We start from the raw sequence: 15,212 nt of genomic DNA, 5'->3' as shown, positions 1-15,212 counted from the left end.
GGAGAAAGACAGACAATCATGTTGCTTCCTATTTTGCTTAGTAAACTCTTTAAAATCCAAGAATCGACTTTAATAGCCTGGGTTCTAAGTTTGGTTTGCCCACATAGGTATGTTACGTCATGAGTGGAGAAGAATATAAGATTTCTACAACAGAAACAGTAGGTCTTTTCCATGAGTTCTGTACCAGGTCTAGACCTTACTATTATTATCTCCAATTCACAGGTAAAAATATTGAGGCGTAGAGAGTTAAATAATTTGCCAGAGGTCATACAGTAAATAAGTAGCAGAAGCAATACTTGAATATAAGCTCTACCTCCTCCTGCCACACTGGCCTGGGATATATGTGCCTAGCAAAGCCATCATCAGAGCCCTTTATGTCCAGGGGCAAGAAGGAGAGACATGGAGAAGAGAATAGCTGTAGCCCATTGGGCTCATTCTATCCCATTCTTTTTGGGCTCTGTGCCCCATATCTCAGTCTACTTATCATTAAGTATCTATGACTCCTTCCTTCTTTGGTATCCTGTCCTTTTCTTAGGAAGTGTCTCTATTTTGACCTTACCCTTTCTTTCTCTCCCTCCCTCTGTCCCACTCCCATCAGCCCTTTGAGCTCTCTAGCTACCAGGGCAATTCTAACCACTGGCCCAGCCAGGTCTCTGATTGCTATCTTGCTGGCTTTTTCAGCTGCCAGTCTTCTACAAACATTCATCCTGGGCCTTCCATAAGCATGGTCTTGCTCTCCTTGTGTCCTGAATTTCAGATTGAAGTTTCACAGGCCCTGATACTTGCACTGTCTGTTCTCAGAAATCTCTTCTAGGACCTTAAATACTTGGCTGCACTATTGCTCAGCTCTAATTTGTCCTGTAAGTATTAATATGTGTGATAACTTATACTGCCACCCAAATACCTGAAGGTTCAAGTTTGACTTTATGCTAATGAAATTCTTTTCTAATTTCAGATGTACATGTAGCTGAGGGAGCATGGAGTCAGGAAAATATGAATTAGAATGGCAGAGGTTTCACTCACTACTTGTATGACCTAGGATAAGTCAGTTTTGGTGAAACTTAATTTCTTATCTGTAAAATAGTGTACTATAAGTTACCTCATGTAGTGGATGCTATGAGATGCAGCTCAGATCTCAGAGCAGCAAAGCAATCTCTCCTCAGTTGCTGGAAGCATTGCTGGCTGACAGCTCTCAGCTGAGTACTTCAGTAGCTGTCCTCAGCCAGTTCTTTTCGTGAGGTCCACCCACATCTAACAAACAACCGGTCAATTGGTCAATAAAAGGATATAAATTCCAGTCTCCTTGCCTCAACTGGGAGCAACCTTTGAGGGGTATCCCAGCTCCAGAGCTCTTTGTGGAGTTAGCTGAGGCCTTTGTTACAACTATAGTGAGTTCAACTTCTCCCTCTGCTCAGTCCTATGCCCTTCACTTTCCACAGGTGTTGATTTCACAAATACTTCCCAGTGAAATTCCTGCACACACATCTTCATCTCAGAGTCTATTTCAGGGAGAGTCTGACCTAAGAGATCTCATGTATTTTTTGAGTGTTAAAGCAACATAGTGTATATAAAGTACAGTATCTGATAGAGCATGGGCACTACTTACTAGCTCCTTTCGTTTCCTTGTTGTTTTGTCTTTCATTCATTCCTAAGTATATTTGACCTATTGAACCTGGACCTCTAACAGGAGTCCATGTTTCTTCTCCCACCTGATCAAAACTTTTTACATACAAATAGTTAAACACATCCTTGGAAAGTTGTTCATCTTCTTGATGGGAGCCACTCAAATTTTTAAGCAAATGAGTAATCTGATCATATTTCTGTTTTAGAAGAATTGCTTTGGCCATAGTGTTGGAGAGTTTTAGGTAAAAGTAGAGGCTGAGAGATGGTAAGAAAAAATAATAGTCCACACTAAGGAAATGGCAATGAGGTAAGAAAGAAAGAGGTCCATTGGAAATTTATAGGTGAATTTGTCAGGGTTTGATAATGGATTGGATGTGAGTTATGAAGGAGAGGGATTTGTATACAATAGCCTTATGGTATAGTCTCCAGGCATACAGCAATGCCATTCTCTAACAGGAAGAATAGGAGATACAGATAACTTTGAGACAGAATTGGGAACAAGGGTAAATGATTAGTTTGTTGGCATGAGATGTATTCAGTTGACATATTTATGATTCATCCAGAGGGAGACTTCCAAGAGTACTTGAATATAAAGAGTTGAATTTCAGACAAGAACTATAATCTGGAGGGGGAAAAAAAAACAGCAAAAACCCTAGAAGTCACCTCTCTGACTCTCTCATCTCACCCTCAGAAAGCTGAGATTTAGAGATTAACACCTCTGAGGGACTTGCCAGAGGCCATGTGACCAGTTTTTGCAAAGCCATGACCAGAAACCAGGTCTCTTGGGTTTAGGTTAGTGTACCTTTCCTCTGACTGACTTTCATTTTGCTCTATTTATATTCATGTTTCCCCAATGTAACAATGCCTGACATACAGTAGGTGTTAAAAATGTTTATGTCATGAACATACTAATTACAACCATTCTTTGAGGCAGGACTGGCCTCTCCTTTCTACATCATCACTGAAATATCTCAGCTTCATCTTGGAAATCATCTGACTTAGGGAAGTTTTATTTAGCCATCAAATTTGCATTTCCCCAGATATCTTCCACTCTACTTCCTGAGAGCAAAATTTCTTTTTGTGTATGTAACACTCAAGGGCAGGTTTTGTGCTGAGTCTACTGATCCTGAATGAGAAGATTAATTAAAGCAAGAAGAATAGAAAGAAGGTATTGTCTGAGACAAAGGTCACATAATCAATTCCTTCTTATTTTACACTTGGAAAAGCTTAAGCTAAGAGATCTTGTCTTGTCTTTATTCCTGAGCCTGAGAGAGTGGAGGGAACAGTATGAGACAGAAGAAAGCAACTAACACATACCGAGCACTTACTATATGCCAGACCTTGTGCTGAATGATTTACTAAGACTATCTCATTTAATCCTGATGAAAAGATCATCCTTTTTTTTAATGTGGAGAAACTAAGACTAGAAAGTTTAATTTTCCTGAGTTTCTAAAATTGGTCATTGGTGGGTTTGAAATTCAAATCCTAGACTGCCTGGCTCAAAAGGTTATGCTCCTTCCCTTAAAGAATGTAGCCTTCCAGAGGCTCAAATTGTGGTTCCAGGTGTTAGGTATAAGCTTGGAGACCAAATATTCTTGTTTCAGTGCTTTTTCTACCTGCCAATAATCCCTATGATGTTGCCATCTTAGCAGGCCATGCAAAATGTAGTGGTTTGGGGTTTGAGAGAATCTAGGCGACTCTCATGAACATAAGAGGGTAATAGGTAAAGCCTCAGGGAGTGCCCAGTGGCTATTAGCAAATCACAAAAGAAGGAGAAAGCATCTTTGACTTCCAGCTTGAACTCTGCTGGTAACTTGTTACGTGGCCTTTGTCATGTCACTTCCTTCTCTTGGTCTTCCAGGATTGAAGAAAATACGGGAAATGCAAATTTTATGGGCTTTCCTGCTGATGATTTCCAAATATTCTCTGTAATAATCATCTCTATCACGTATGGAATGGAAAGAGGTGATGTGTAGGGAAGGGAGAGAGTTTCATCCCTAAGAAGTGGTTTTGGGGAGTTGGAGAAGCAATAATTGGTTTGATCTTGGCAAATAAGTATGAGTTTGTTAGGCAAACAAGGAGGGGAGGGGAGAGAGATTCCAGGAAGTGTGAAAACTCGATCAAAGGCACTGGGTGAGTTTGGGGAACTGCAAGGAGTAAGCAAGTTCAGCATTTGCTGCAAGGGAGGGGCCGGGCTAGAAATTAAGCACGAGAAATCCACAGAAGCTAAGTCATGTAGGGATCAGTAGTAGACTTTAGGCCTTCTAAAGAGCCTACCCTTGAAGATTCTGAGCATGGAAATGTCACAAACTTGTATTTGAAAAAGACCCTTCTGCTCTGTATTTCTGCCCTCTGCCAGAGAACAGCACAACAGGGAAAGGAGGTGCTCCTGTTGCTTAGGAACTGGAATGGAAAGACATTTGTGGGGCAGAACCCTGCAGAGCCACAGCCAACTTATAACCCCTACTTATCAGTTATTCATGGAAGCTTTCTTGTCTTCTTGATTGATTCAACAGAAAAATAATTTAAAAAAACTGTTATCCACCACCCCAGAAAGCTACCAAGTAAATCAATTGCCTATAATTGTCTTTGGAAAATACCTCCCAAGGAAAAGGCTTTCACACTGTATGATTTCCAGTCAGACTCAATAAAGACAGGCTTGCAAGTGGCAAGTGGGGTTTTTTAAAGAACCACCAGCTAGACAGTTCTCTGAAAATGAGATTTTGAAGACGCTCCAACCCCTTTCTGTCATTCCAGTTTCTGCTAGGTTGTTGGTTTTCACCATGATGGAGAGCTGTTGGTTTTAAGGGCCAGAGAGAGGCTAGAGAAAGTGGAATGGAACTAGAGCAAGATAAAATGCCACAGAGCTCATTGTTCTTACTGGGATTCATACGTTCTTCTTGAATAAACACTCCTGAGCTGCTGTAAGCTTTTGGTTAATTTCTAGAATTCTGGAGAAGTTGATTTTGATTTTGTTTTTTACAGTTTTCTCTTTGTTATTATGGGTAAGAGAATTTTTGGAAGTCCTTACTCTGCCATTTTTGCAAACATCGTGTGTGTGTGTGTGTGTGTGTGTGTGTGTGTGTGCGCGCGTGCGTGTGTGTGTGTGTGTGTGTGTGTGTGTGTGTAATTCTCTGTCAGGGTAAGGGGATTCTTATCTATTAGGCTGATTAAAATAATTGTATAATTTTTTTTTTTACATTTTTCTTCATTTATCGAAGTGATCATATGCTTTACCCCCTTTAAGTAGCCAATATAATTAATTACATAAGTAGATTTTTAAAAGTTAAATGCATTTCTGGGATAAACCCTATGGTATATCTTATTATGTTAATGAATTCGGTTTGGTAATATTTTATTTACAATTTCGATCCTCAAGTGTGATTGGCCTGTAGTACAGGGAACTAAAACAATAAAAGCCATCTTTTAGACAACTGAACTCAGAGGACTGTATTCATGGTATGACTTCTATGTGTAAGAGTTGGCTATAACTTTTAGATGGTACCTATTGGGGAGTAGGTAAATCCATTTGAGGCTACACATGGTAAATCAGTTGGAAAGAGATGAGTTTAAGAGATCTGGAAAAGAGTGCCTTAAACAAGATAGATGTTTATTATTGTCTCAACTAAAAACATGACAAGAAGTAGGCCATTTTGTTTGGTGTGGTGATTCCTCAGATTCTCTATGATATCTGAGATATCTCTAGGATATGGTAGTTCTCTCATTCTTAGTTTGTGGCCTTTGTCCTCATGGTCCAAAATGTCTATTGAAGCTCCATCCATCCATTTTTGTCTCAGGCAGCAGGATAAAGGAAGAAATGGAAAATACCTACCCATTCACTCCCAGAAATCCCACACAATTTCTATTTATTAGCAATGGCTAAAACTTAACTATATGTAAAGGCCTTGGAAATGCAGGCTTTAGATGAAGGATAACACGTCCAACTAAATATCAGGGTTTGTTAATTTGAGAAAAAAGGAACATAAGTATTTATTTACTAAGCAATTAAGAGTCTTTGCAACTCAGAGAATGGTTCGATCATGTAAAAGGGGACATCTTTGTAATCATATGTATGGAGAAAAGGTGAATGTGTATGTATGCTTGCCTGCACATGTGCTTGGCAGTCAAGGAGAATTAAGAGGGCATCTACCAATGTATGTGCTCATTTTCTTTTCTCTGAGAACAATATCACAACAGACCTCATTGCTCATATTTATTAAAAGTTAATAATAAGTTTCTTGATCTGGGTGCTAATTATAGAGGTATGTTTACTTTGTAGAAATTTACCATGCACTTTTCAGTACACATGCAATATTCTAATAAAAAAAAGATAATGACAGAAGTTCCTGTAAAAAGGAGGACTTGGTATGCTACTGCCATTTCCTCAGCTTTGGGTCATTGCTCCTTCTGCTGGGTTTCCAACAGCGCCATGTTGGGACAGAGCATCCGGAGATTCACAAACTTAGTGGTCCGTAGGAGCCACTATGAATGAGGAGGGCCCAGGGAAGAATTTGCCATTTTCAGTGGAAAATAAATGGTGGTTGCTAGCTATAATGACTTTGTATTTTGGATCTGGATTTGATACACCTTTCTTCATAGCAAGACACCAGCTGCTTAAGAAATAAGGATGTTTTAGTTAATCCATGAAACAAATGTGAAGAGCATTTTAAGAGGTGCAGTCCCTTTGAAAAATGGATCAAATTGTTGAACTCAACATACTAGATATGTTTGTAAATAAACTTATGGCATGAATCCTTAATCTCTCTTCTCTGAAATACAAAATGTGATAATTGTGCATGTGTGTAATTTTTATTTGGGTAATATTTCAATATTAGTTTCTTGATCAAAATATGTGTGATTTAGCTTGTTTCTTGGCCTTAAATTCTGAGATGTTATTTAATTTTCAGTTCCTAGGTCACAACTTTGTTGGTAATTTGTATAAAAGAATTCAAAATTGAAAAAAAAAAGAATTATAAAAGGTGGCCGTGATAAAATACCAGCTTTTAAGATTTTGTTTCAAATTCTTCCCTAGTTTTATCTACAACACTTTGAACATGTTTTCTTTCTCCTTTATATAGAAATATGCAATTATTTAATATATAAATATATTTATATTTATCTTACTATCATATATAAACACATAAAATTTATATTAGTATGTATATTTACCAAAATCATTTCTGAGGCCCATGGATCTACATTTAAAGCGTTGATATTGCATTACATTAATTACCTTGTATCTAGAAAAAAATTCATAAAATACAACCAAGTTAATATCCAGAATTTTTCAAAGAGATATTTAAAATTTTATAATTTCCTAACTCATCTCCTTATCCTGCAGAAATTTCACATTGAACCACTTCTGTCGACACCTGTAACTTCCTTGGAAGTTTCCATACAACAGTGAGAGCAATGTTTCACAACACCAACTTGGCCATGTACCTTCCCTGCTGAAGGCCCATCACTGGCTTTGCCAGTGTCCTTAGGATAAAATTCCCAGTACCCTTTATGACATGGCCCCTGAGATCCCAACCAGTCTCATCTCCTGCCATGTTTTCTCTAACTTTTCTAGGCACACAGATCTTCTCTCAGTCTGGATCTCAGGAATGGCAAGCTTTTTCTCCTTTTCCTGAATTAGTGTTTCCTGAATTCAGTTCTGTGTCTTTGGTGCTGGTACAAAGTAGGAGGAGGTGGGTGTGGGAATTGGGGCAGTGTCTCTTTAGGTGCTGACCCAGGGATCTGTGCAATGCTCCCAATAACTATCTTTGACTCTATTTGGAAATTCATAAAAGGCTGGGCTTATTCTCCTCCAGCCTCATCTATCTCTCCAGAGCCCTTACAAGGGATTGGAGAGGGGTTACTGGCCTTTTTCAGAGTAACTCATGCCTTTCCAGTTTTCCTCAGTAAAAGAACACCCAACCCTGCCAAGAATGTGTATAAAGTTTATTACTAAATTGTCCAGTAGATCTCGAAATCCCAGGAGCATCAGCAGTTACAAGAATTTGCATATAAAGTCTCAAGTATGGAAAACAACAAAGGCACTAACAATTTTTAGAGTGTTACAAGTCTAAAGAACAACTGGAGATGATTCCTCCTGATGGAGAAGCCTAACAATTTACCTATTAAATCTTGCTGCCTCGATGCAAATGTTTGGCTTTTTTTTTTTTTATTCCTAAAGTTATTCCCAAACCTTTCAGTGAAATTCTCCCCCACCTTTCCTGTTAGGGGTAACTTGCCTACAACCAACTGATACAAGAGGCAGTTTCCGTCCTTTCAATCCTTTCTCATCTTTTGCAAATACAAATGTCCTGACTCTGGCCCGATGTGATTGGAATTCTCCTTTGCTCAAAGTTGATTTTGGTATGGGGAAAGCTAAACTCTAGTCTAAAGGGTGATAGAGAAAATGGATCCACTCCACTCTAATTGAGTCTCCCTACTAGTGAAATTTTGCTGCTGAATTTCTCACTATTTTCCTAAGAAATAAACAAGACTCAGTCATAGTAGGGAAAAGAGATTTTTTTTAATCATTGCTCTGACCCTGACTCTTGTAAGATTAAAGAATTATAAGAAACATTTGATTCTTTGAGAACTGGTTTATTTTTCAAGAGCTACCACTCAAGATGGCTCTCTATCTGACATCTGAAAATGTTGCAGTCACTTTCTTTAGATACTTTTTAATTTACATCTCTTCAGTAACCAGCTTGTTTTTTCTTCCAGAACATCTCTGCTTCATCCTCCTTTCCTCTTTCTTGAAGGTTCCTCCACATGCATACACTCCCCTGACTTATCTAATCAATCTCTTATTCCAAAAGGAAGTTAGTTCTCTCTGACCTTCAAAACTAGATCAGATCTTCCTGATTTATATTCCCTCAGTCCTCACTAGCTCTTTTATGGAGTAGTTGTCATATTTCACACTTGTAGCATTGTCATGATTGAAATTAAATTGCTTATTTTCTTTAGGGCTAGCTTCCAGACTTCAATACAATCTGCATGAAGGCAAGAACTGTGTTTGTTTTTATCAGTGCTGAATCTAGAATGGTGTTTAACTCATAGCAGCTGCTTAATAAATACATGTAAACAGTTTTTCAAACAGTATGAACTTGTTTGGGTGGGAACTAACATCAAAGAATGCTCTTTTCCCCTCATTCACATCAGGACTATGTCACATCTGCCTTCCATCACTTGAGGATGTTTTGGGAAAATCCCTCAGTTTCATTATTATCACTTCTAGTAATTTGACTGTACAGTTAAATGTAAAACTTCCCTTTAACTCAAGTTTGTCTCATGGCTCTAAAATTTATTATAGGGAGGGAGTTATGGTCTAATCTCCCCTCCTATTTTACCTCATCTAGTTCCAGCTTCTCGAGTGGTTTAGGGCAGAGCAGAGAGGGCCAAACTATTTCTCAGTGACCTGGGTGCTGTTGGTTTTCTCTGCTTCTCTAATACTGATACGCTGTGAATGCCTTCTCTGACAGACATCTGAATGTTCGCTCCTTCATGTGTGTCTTGGGGGCCACAGTAAGGTTGGTGGGAGTGGGGAGCTCTTGACTAAAGAGTGTTGCTGGGATTGGCCTACCTGGTGGCCGGGTGGCAAGACAACTGAAGACTGGCTACTATCCATAGTGTCCTCTGTGAAAACTCCTAAATCCTTGCCATACCAAAAATTTTTATCCTGATGATTTTCTCCTCTCTCCCTGGTCATCTGTTTATATAGAATGGGCGCGAAGAGCGCTGGGGTAGCAAAATCAGTTTGGTCACCCCTTACTAAGCCTAGAGGTAGTACTATCCCTGGTTTATTTGTAGCTCTTTTAGAATACGAAATCTCTTTGTCCTAGATCTAAGTTTGAAGCACTGGGAAAAGTCCCATCAAGACTTTTGCAGACATCTGTTGAGACAATGAACCAATGCGTTTGTTGTGCTGTCTTCTCCATAGGAAGCCTCTGCCCAAGCTAGGCTACCAGGCACAGAGGTCACTGGGCTGGGAAGCATTCATTGAGGGGAACATATTTTCTATTTCACTAAGGAAGGAAAAAACCAACCAACGCACTATCAGGGTCTGTGATACCCTCATAGGTAGATGAAACATCAGCGGCAGAACCAAGCAAGGGCTCAGTGTAAAGGAGGAGTGATGAAAACAATGTATCAGCTGGGTGTGGTGAAACAGACGAAAGAAAGAATAAGATACAAGAAGATGATGGAAACAGAAAATGAGAATGACAGAAATTTGGAAAGAGAGAAGATGGTGAATGAGAGAGGAGGAAAGACTAAGAGGTCAGGGGAAGGAGACTGGGCAGAAGAACTTAGCTATAGCTTGCCATGCTGGAGCACGGGGGGCTGGGCAGAGCAGCTAGTGAAAGAGAACAAGGGCCTGTGGTTACCACATTCCAGCTGGTGCAGGTGGCTCTGGACTAAATCTGTCCCCTCCCCCTCCTCCTGAGAAGGTGGTGAGAGAGAGAGGAGGAGGAGGTCGGGGTAGGGGAGAGCACACCTCTCCATGTTCAGGGTCTGCCACTTCAACAAATGCACTTGAACATAGCCCAAAAGTACTGAAGGTGGTGGATCCTGTTATTCATGGACAAGAAGTGAGTCTAAAAGATCGAACCTTTGTAAGACTTCTTCGGTCTCAGCAAGAATTGTATAGAATAAACACAGTCAAGGAAGCCATTTAAGATTGAAATTCCCAAAGAAGAATTTTGACAAGACTTTCTCTCCCAATACCAGGCCCCACTCTTTAAAGGAGAGCTTTTGGGTAAAGAGCTCAGCGCAGAGCCGGACACATAGACGGGCTCCGTCAATGATAGTTCTCATTAAGTATCTCCTAGCACAGCATGACCAGGCACTCAGTAAATATAGGTAAGGAATGAACTAATTCATTATCTAAGGGTCCAGGTCTAATTTATGTGGGCCCCTACCTGGTCTCGTTCCAGATCTCAATTCAAGCTGTTTCTTTGTGCAGTGCCAGATATGAAGGCTGCAGTCTCTCAGTTCACAGGTGCTCCTGGCCTTGCAAACCTTCCATGTGTCACCTAGTGCTGCTGCCTGTTGACACAAGTTGGTCCCTGGAAATATAGCCAGTACACCTGGGGACCATGGGAACCTGAGAAAGATCACTGGAAATTTTAACTTGAGAAGGGAAGGAGAGTGATATTCAGGAGCCAAGCAGGGGAGGAAGTTGAGGAAAGAACGAAGTCCCGTGGGCAGACCTGGAACTACAAGCTAATGGAACAGCAGGAAGCCTGGAGCGGTCGTGTGCCTTGCTGCTCGAACAGTAGTACGTGGCCAGCTGCATCTGAGTCTCCTGGTAACTCATTAGAAATGCAGAACCTTGGTCCTCACTTAAAATCTTCATTTAACAAGACCCCTAGGTGATTTGCTGCAATTAAAATGAAAGTTTGAGAAGCACTGATTTAATCCAAGGCTTTAAGTTTTACTTAAATGTGCTACAGTGAGAGCCAGCAGAGGGCAGTGCTGCAGGTTGGCCAGACCATGCCAAGGGACCACATGAACAATTTGTCCTCAGACCAGTTCATGGTGAGAACTTTGGGCAAATGCTGGAATATCTTCTTTACAAAGACAAATGGCTTGAGTTCACTGAATTGCCCACTAAGTTTGATGTGCGGGAAAATATATAAGGGGAAGGGGAGCGCATGATACTCAGGCTTGATCTATACTAGAACTCCCAGACAAGTAATTGTCTTGGCTTAGGGTATCAGGTGTCCTTGAGGCAAACTTGAATTCAACAGCATGTGAGCTGTGCTATCAAACAGGGCCCTGTGCTCAGAGGGATGTTGTACTTTGTTTAATACTCTGCTTTCATCATCTTGAAATTCTTAATAATTTTATCTTTTAACTTGTATTTTAAACTCCTCTGAAACAACGGAGCATGCTCATGAGCAAAGATGTGGCAGTATGCATGTCAACTACTGTTCCTTGTTGCTCCATTCACATGTAGCATTCATGATACACCCATGAGTACAGAATCCAGTGAACCCATGGTATATAGGAATTGAATGAGACTCAAAGCAAGTACAAATAAATTGTGTTATGTTAGCCACTCTATTCTATACAATGTTAGCAGAATGTGTGTGCATCAAGAAGTAAAATAAAAACAGTTAAGTTAGTGTTTTGCAGTATTTCCATTGTTTTGGTAAGAACAAAATATATATGCATATAGCTACAAAATATAAATTGAGTACTTTCAATAATTCCACATACAAATTAAATGTTCTTATATTTCATTCAAAACTGACATTGCCCTATATAAACAGTAAAATTCATAATATGATATAGAATTTTAATTTCTTTTTCTGTAGAACAACATTAAACAGCAAATTAAAAAATCATCCCAAGTAGAGTAAGGTTGTAGAAGAAAGAGAAAAGTTTTATTTTAGTACATTTAATGACTCTTATTTACTGCTTTTTAAACAAGGGATCTCACATTTTCATTTCTCACTGAGCCCCACAAATTGTCTATCTGGCACCACCTTGTGGAATGGAAGAGGCAGGGGACAGTTGTTGTCTGAGGTGGGACTGGTCTCAGGTTTCCAAGCAAGGAACCAATAGAAATATGCTGCCTGGAGAAGTGTACCTGCTCCTTGGCAACTGAGGGACATGTTGACTTGAGATATGCAGTGACATTTCTTTCCTCTTACTGAGTCCCCCAGAAATGCTCTTTTGTTGTGTGTGTGTGTGCGTGTGTGTGTGTGTGTGTGTGTGTGTGTGTGTGTATTTCCCTGAGAAAACTCCCTCTTCTGCCAAGAAAAAGTGAGGGAAAAGGGAAGGACACTGCGTATAGAAAGGGAACCTAGATAGTCTGATCGGAGGATGGAAGCTGATTAGAGGTAAGGTTGGGCTGAGGGAGAGGGTGGGTTTCTTAGAAAGCCCAGGCTATTTTGTGGTTAAAAACAAAACCAAAACTATCTTATCATACATGTCCACTATAGACCAGGCAGCTAAGCAATGGCTTTGACCCAGGCTCCTTGCATTATGTAGCTTCACTTCTGAGTCCCTCACTTCCTGCCACCTATATTCTATTGGCTAAAACAAGGCACATGGCTCCAGCTAGATGAAAGGGAACTAGGAAAAAGAGTTTTGCTATTGGCCCATGTATTAGTCAGACTTCTGCCGAGAAACAGACCAACAGGACACACACACACACACACACACACACACACACACACAAAGAGATTTATTATAAGGAATTGGCTCATCTAATTATGGAGGCTTACAAGTCCCAAGATCTGAGTCAACAAATTAGAGACCTAGGATTGCTGACAGTGTAGTTCCAGGCCGAGTCCAAAGGCAGGAAAAACCAAATGCCTCAACATGAAGGCAGTCAAGCAGGAGTTACCCCATACTTGTAGGAAGGTGAGACCTTTTGTTCTATTCAGGCCAACAACTGATTGGATGAGGCCCATCCACATTGGAGAGGGTAATCTCCTTTTTTCAGTCTACTGATTCAAATGCTAATCTCACACAGCAGCATTCAGCATTCTCACAAACACACACAGAATAATGTTTGACTAAATGTCTGGGCACCCCCATGGCCCAGTCAAGTTGACACTTGAAATGAACTATCACAGCCCTGGAAGAAAATGAAAGGGTTTGGTGAAGACACAGCATTGCTCTGCCACAGAGGACTGGATGTAGGGAAGGCTAGTTTGGTATAAAGGGAAAGTGGTGTGTGGTGGGGCAGTTCCTTGAAGGGAGAGCCTACCCTTTAGCGACCCTCTCAGCTCCAGGCCAATGAGGAGCCTTGGAAGAAAAAAACATATGAAAAAATTCCAGGTGTGATCTCAGTGGTGGGCCTCCTACCTTCATATAAAGGAAGACCCTGGTGAGAACATTTTGTCGATTTAATAGTTTTATTAGATTTCATGGCACAACTCAGACTTGAAAAGCTGCCCACACAGCAAGAATGATGAAAAGAGGAGGGGGAACTCAGCTTCCCTTGAAAAGTTTGAGAGGGACCCTCATATGTGGTGAAGCTGCATAATCAGTTCTGGGGGAGTAAGCCTGACCCCACATTCCCAGGAGATCTAAAAAGTATATTTCTCAGAGGGGCCAGAAAAAAGCAAACCACAGGGATGGAGGCCAGAACTTGGTGAAGAGGGAATTTAGGAGTGCTGGAACCCAAGGAGGACTGGCATGGACATGGGAGCAAGAGTCCGAGACGGCACAAATTAATTCCTTAGCCATACTGACACACAGGAGCCTCCAGTCCCACCTTCTTCCCATTAGTATCTCGATGCTCGTTTGTCCAGGCTGATGGAGCTGGCATTGTCTGACAGATTTGGGGCAACTTCAGGAATCCACCTTGACCATTAAATCAAATATTTATTTAAGCAAGACAACATCGATCACACTTTTTCTTGGGAAGAATCATGTGTATCTATACACTTGTATTAGAAAACAACTGAGAGATATAAAACATTAGCCATGCTTTTTAAAAAGTTTATTTGAAGATCCTTATAGATGCCTCAATGACAGTCTTCCTCCATCCATAGAGCCGGAGCTTCTGTCCAGGTTAAGAGCATGGTTGCTGATGAAGGCAAGATCTTGCAGTCTTGGAGTTTCACTCTTGAGTTAAGAGAGCTCATCTCAGGTCAATAGGAACCCAAGAGCAGTGAGTACCATGACCACTAGCCATGTTGCAATCCAAGCTACTCCAGAGGCTGGGGCTGAAAGAGCAAACACCTAGGTGTCTTGATTAATGGGTTGATAAGGGGTGGGGGCATGGACATTGTCATGGGAACAGGAGAGAGTGTTTCCTCCATGAATCCAGTCCTGGTGTACCTGAGACATCTTTTTCCAAGAGTGACTCAATCTCCTCAGAAGTGAAGCATAAAGAATGAAGAAATCCCTTAACTATCATTGTCTCAACTGAGTCCTGTGCTTGCAGATTCCCTTGCATGTTTATGGGCCTGGGGGAAAATCACTCTCCTTCACTGGACAGCAATGAGGTTAGGGCAGAGCTTCAGGTGTAGACTATGCCATATAATGCTATGCACAGCTGACCTTAGGGAAGAAAGAACTACTTCCCCTTTCTGTTTCTCCATTCCACTGGCCATATGTACCAACTAGGAGGAAAAAAGGGGAGGGAAAAGAGACATAGGGAGGAAAGGGAAGAAAAGAGAATAAAAACAGGAGAAGAGAGCAGATCCAAGTAGAGGAGAAAGGGGCAGAGGAGAAGAAGTGCAAAATAACAGGAGGAGAAAATGAATGATCAAATAAGAAAGGGAAATTAGGGATGTTTTTCTAGGATAACTGGATTGGCTAAAAAATGACAAGACAGGTTTTGCCCATCAGTAAAACATTGATATTGTTTTCATTCTCTCTACAAATGAGCAGCGATCCTCATTTTGTAAAGGACAGAGATTGTGTGTCTTCCTTTTCCTCAATTGCAGGATGTGGTGTTGATATAAAGGCAGAGTTGGAACTGCCCAGTCAACTTGTGGTCTCAAGGTCAGATGCCAAACTGTCATATTGAGTCTGAGGTACTAGAAAAGCAAGGAATAACAGGAGAGAGTAGAAGAGACATGACCAGAAAGAAGAGCATACAGGTTCCATAATCCACATGTTACTGCAGA

General features: G+C 40.6%; 1 protein-coding gene and 1 pseudogene across 3 annotated transcripts in view; one reads left to right on the top strand and one right to left on the bottom strand.

Moving 5' to 3' along the window:
* Positions 1 to 6,045: 6,045 nt before the first annotated feature.
* Positions 6,046 to 6,323, top strand: LOC105300699 (annotated as a pseudogene).
* A 7,821-nt stretch (positions 6,324 to 14,144) lies between these two features.
* The window catches only part of CD48 (CD48 molecule), a 29,408-nt gene continuing 28,340 nt past the window's right edge, over positions 14,145 to 15,212 (bottom strand). For 2 of the 3 annotated variants that reach the window (XM_011373051.2, XM_011373053.2), the window contains one exon: positions 14,145 to 14,319. In XM_011373051.2, coding sequence (XP_011371353.1) covers positions 14,219 to 14,319 — 101 coding nt within the window. In that variant the 3' untranslated portion in view covers positions 14,145 to 14,218. The remainder of the gene's footprint in view (positions 14,320 to 15,212) is intronic. The other variant, XM_011373052.2, reaches the window with a different exon arrangement.

This window comes from Pteropus vampyrus, unplaced genomic scaffold (genome assembly GCF_000151845.1).
Source record: "Pteropus vampyrus isolate Shadow unplaced genomic scaffold, Pvam_2.0 Scaffold217, whole genome shotgun sequence".
In the NCBI taxonomy this organism is placed as follows: Eukaryota; Metazoa; Chordata; class Mammalia; order Chiroptera; family Pteropodidae; genus Pteropus; species Pteropus vampyrus.
Note: the sequence above shows the minus strand (reverse complement) of the source record. Positions and strands in the feature narration are given on the sequence as shown.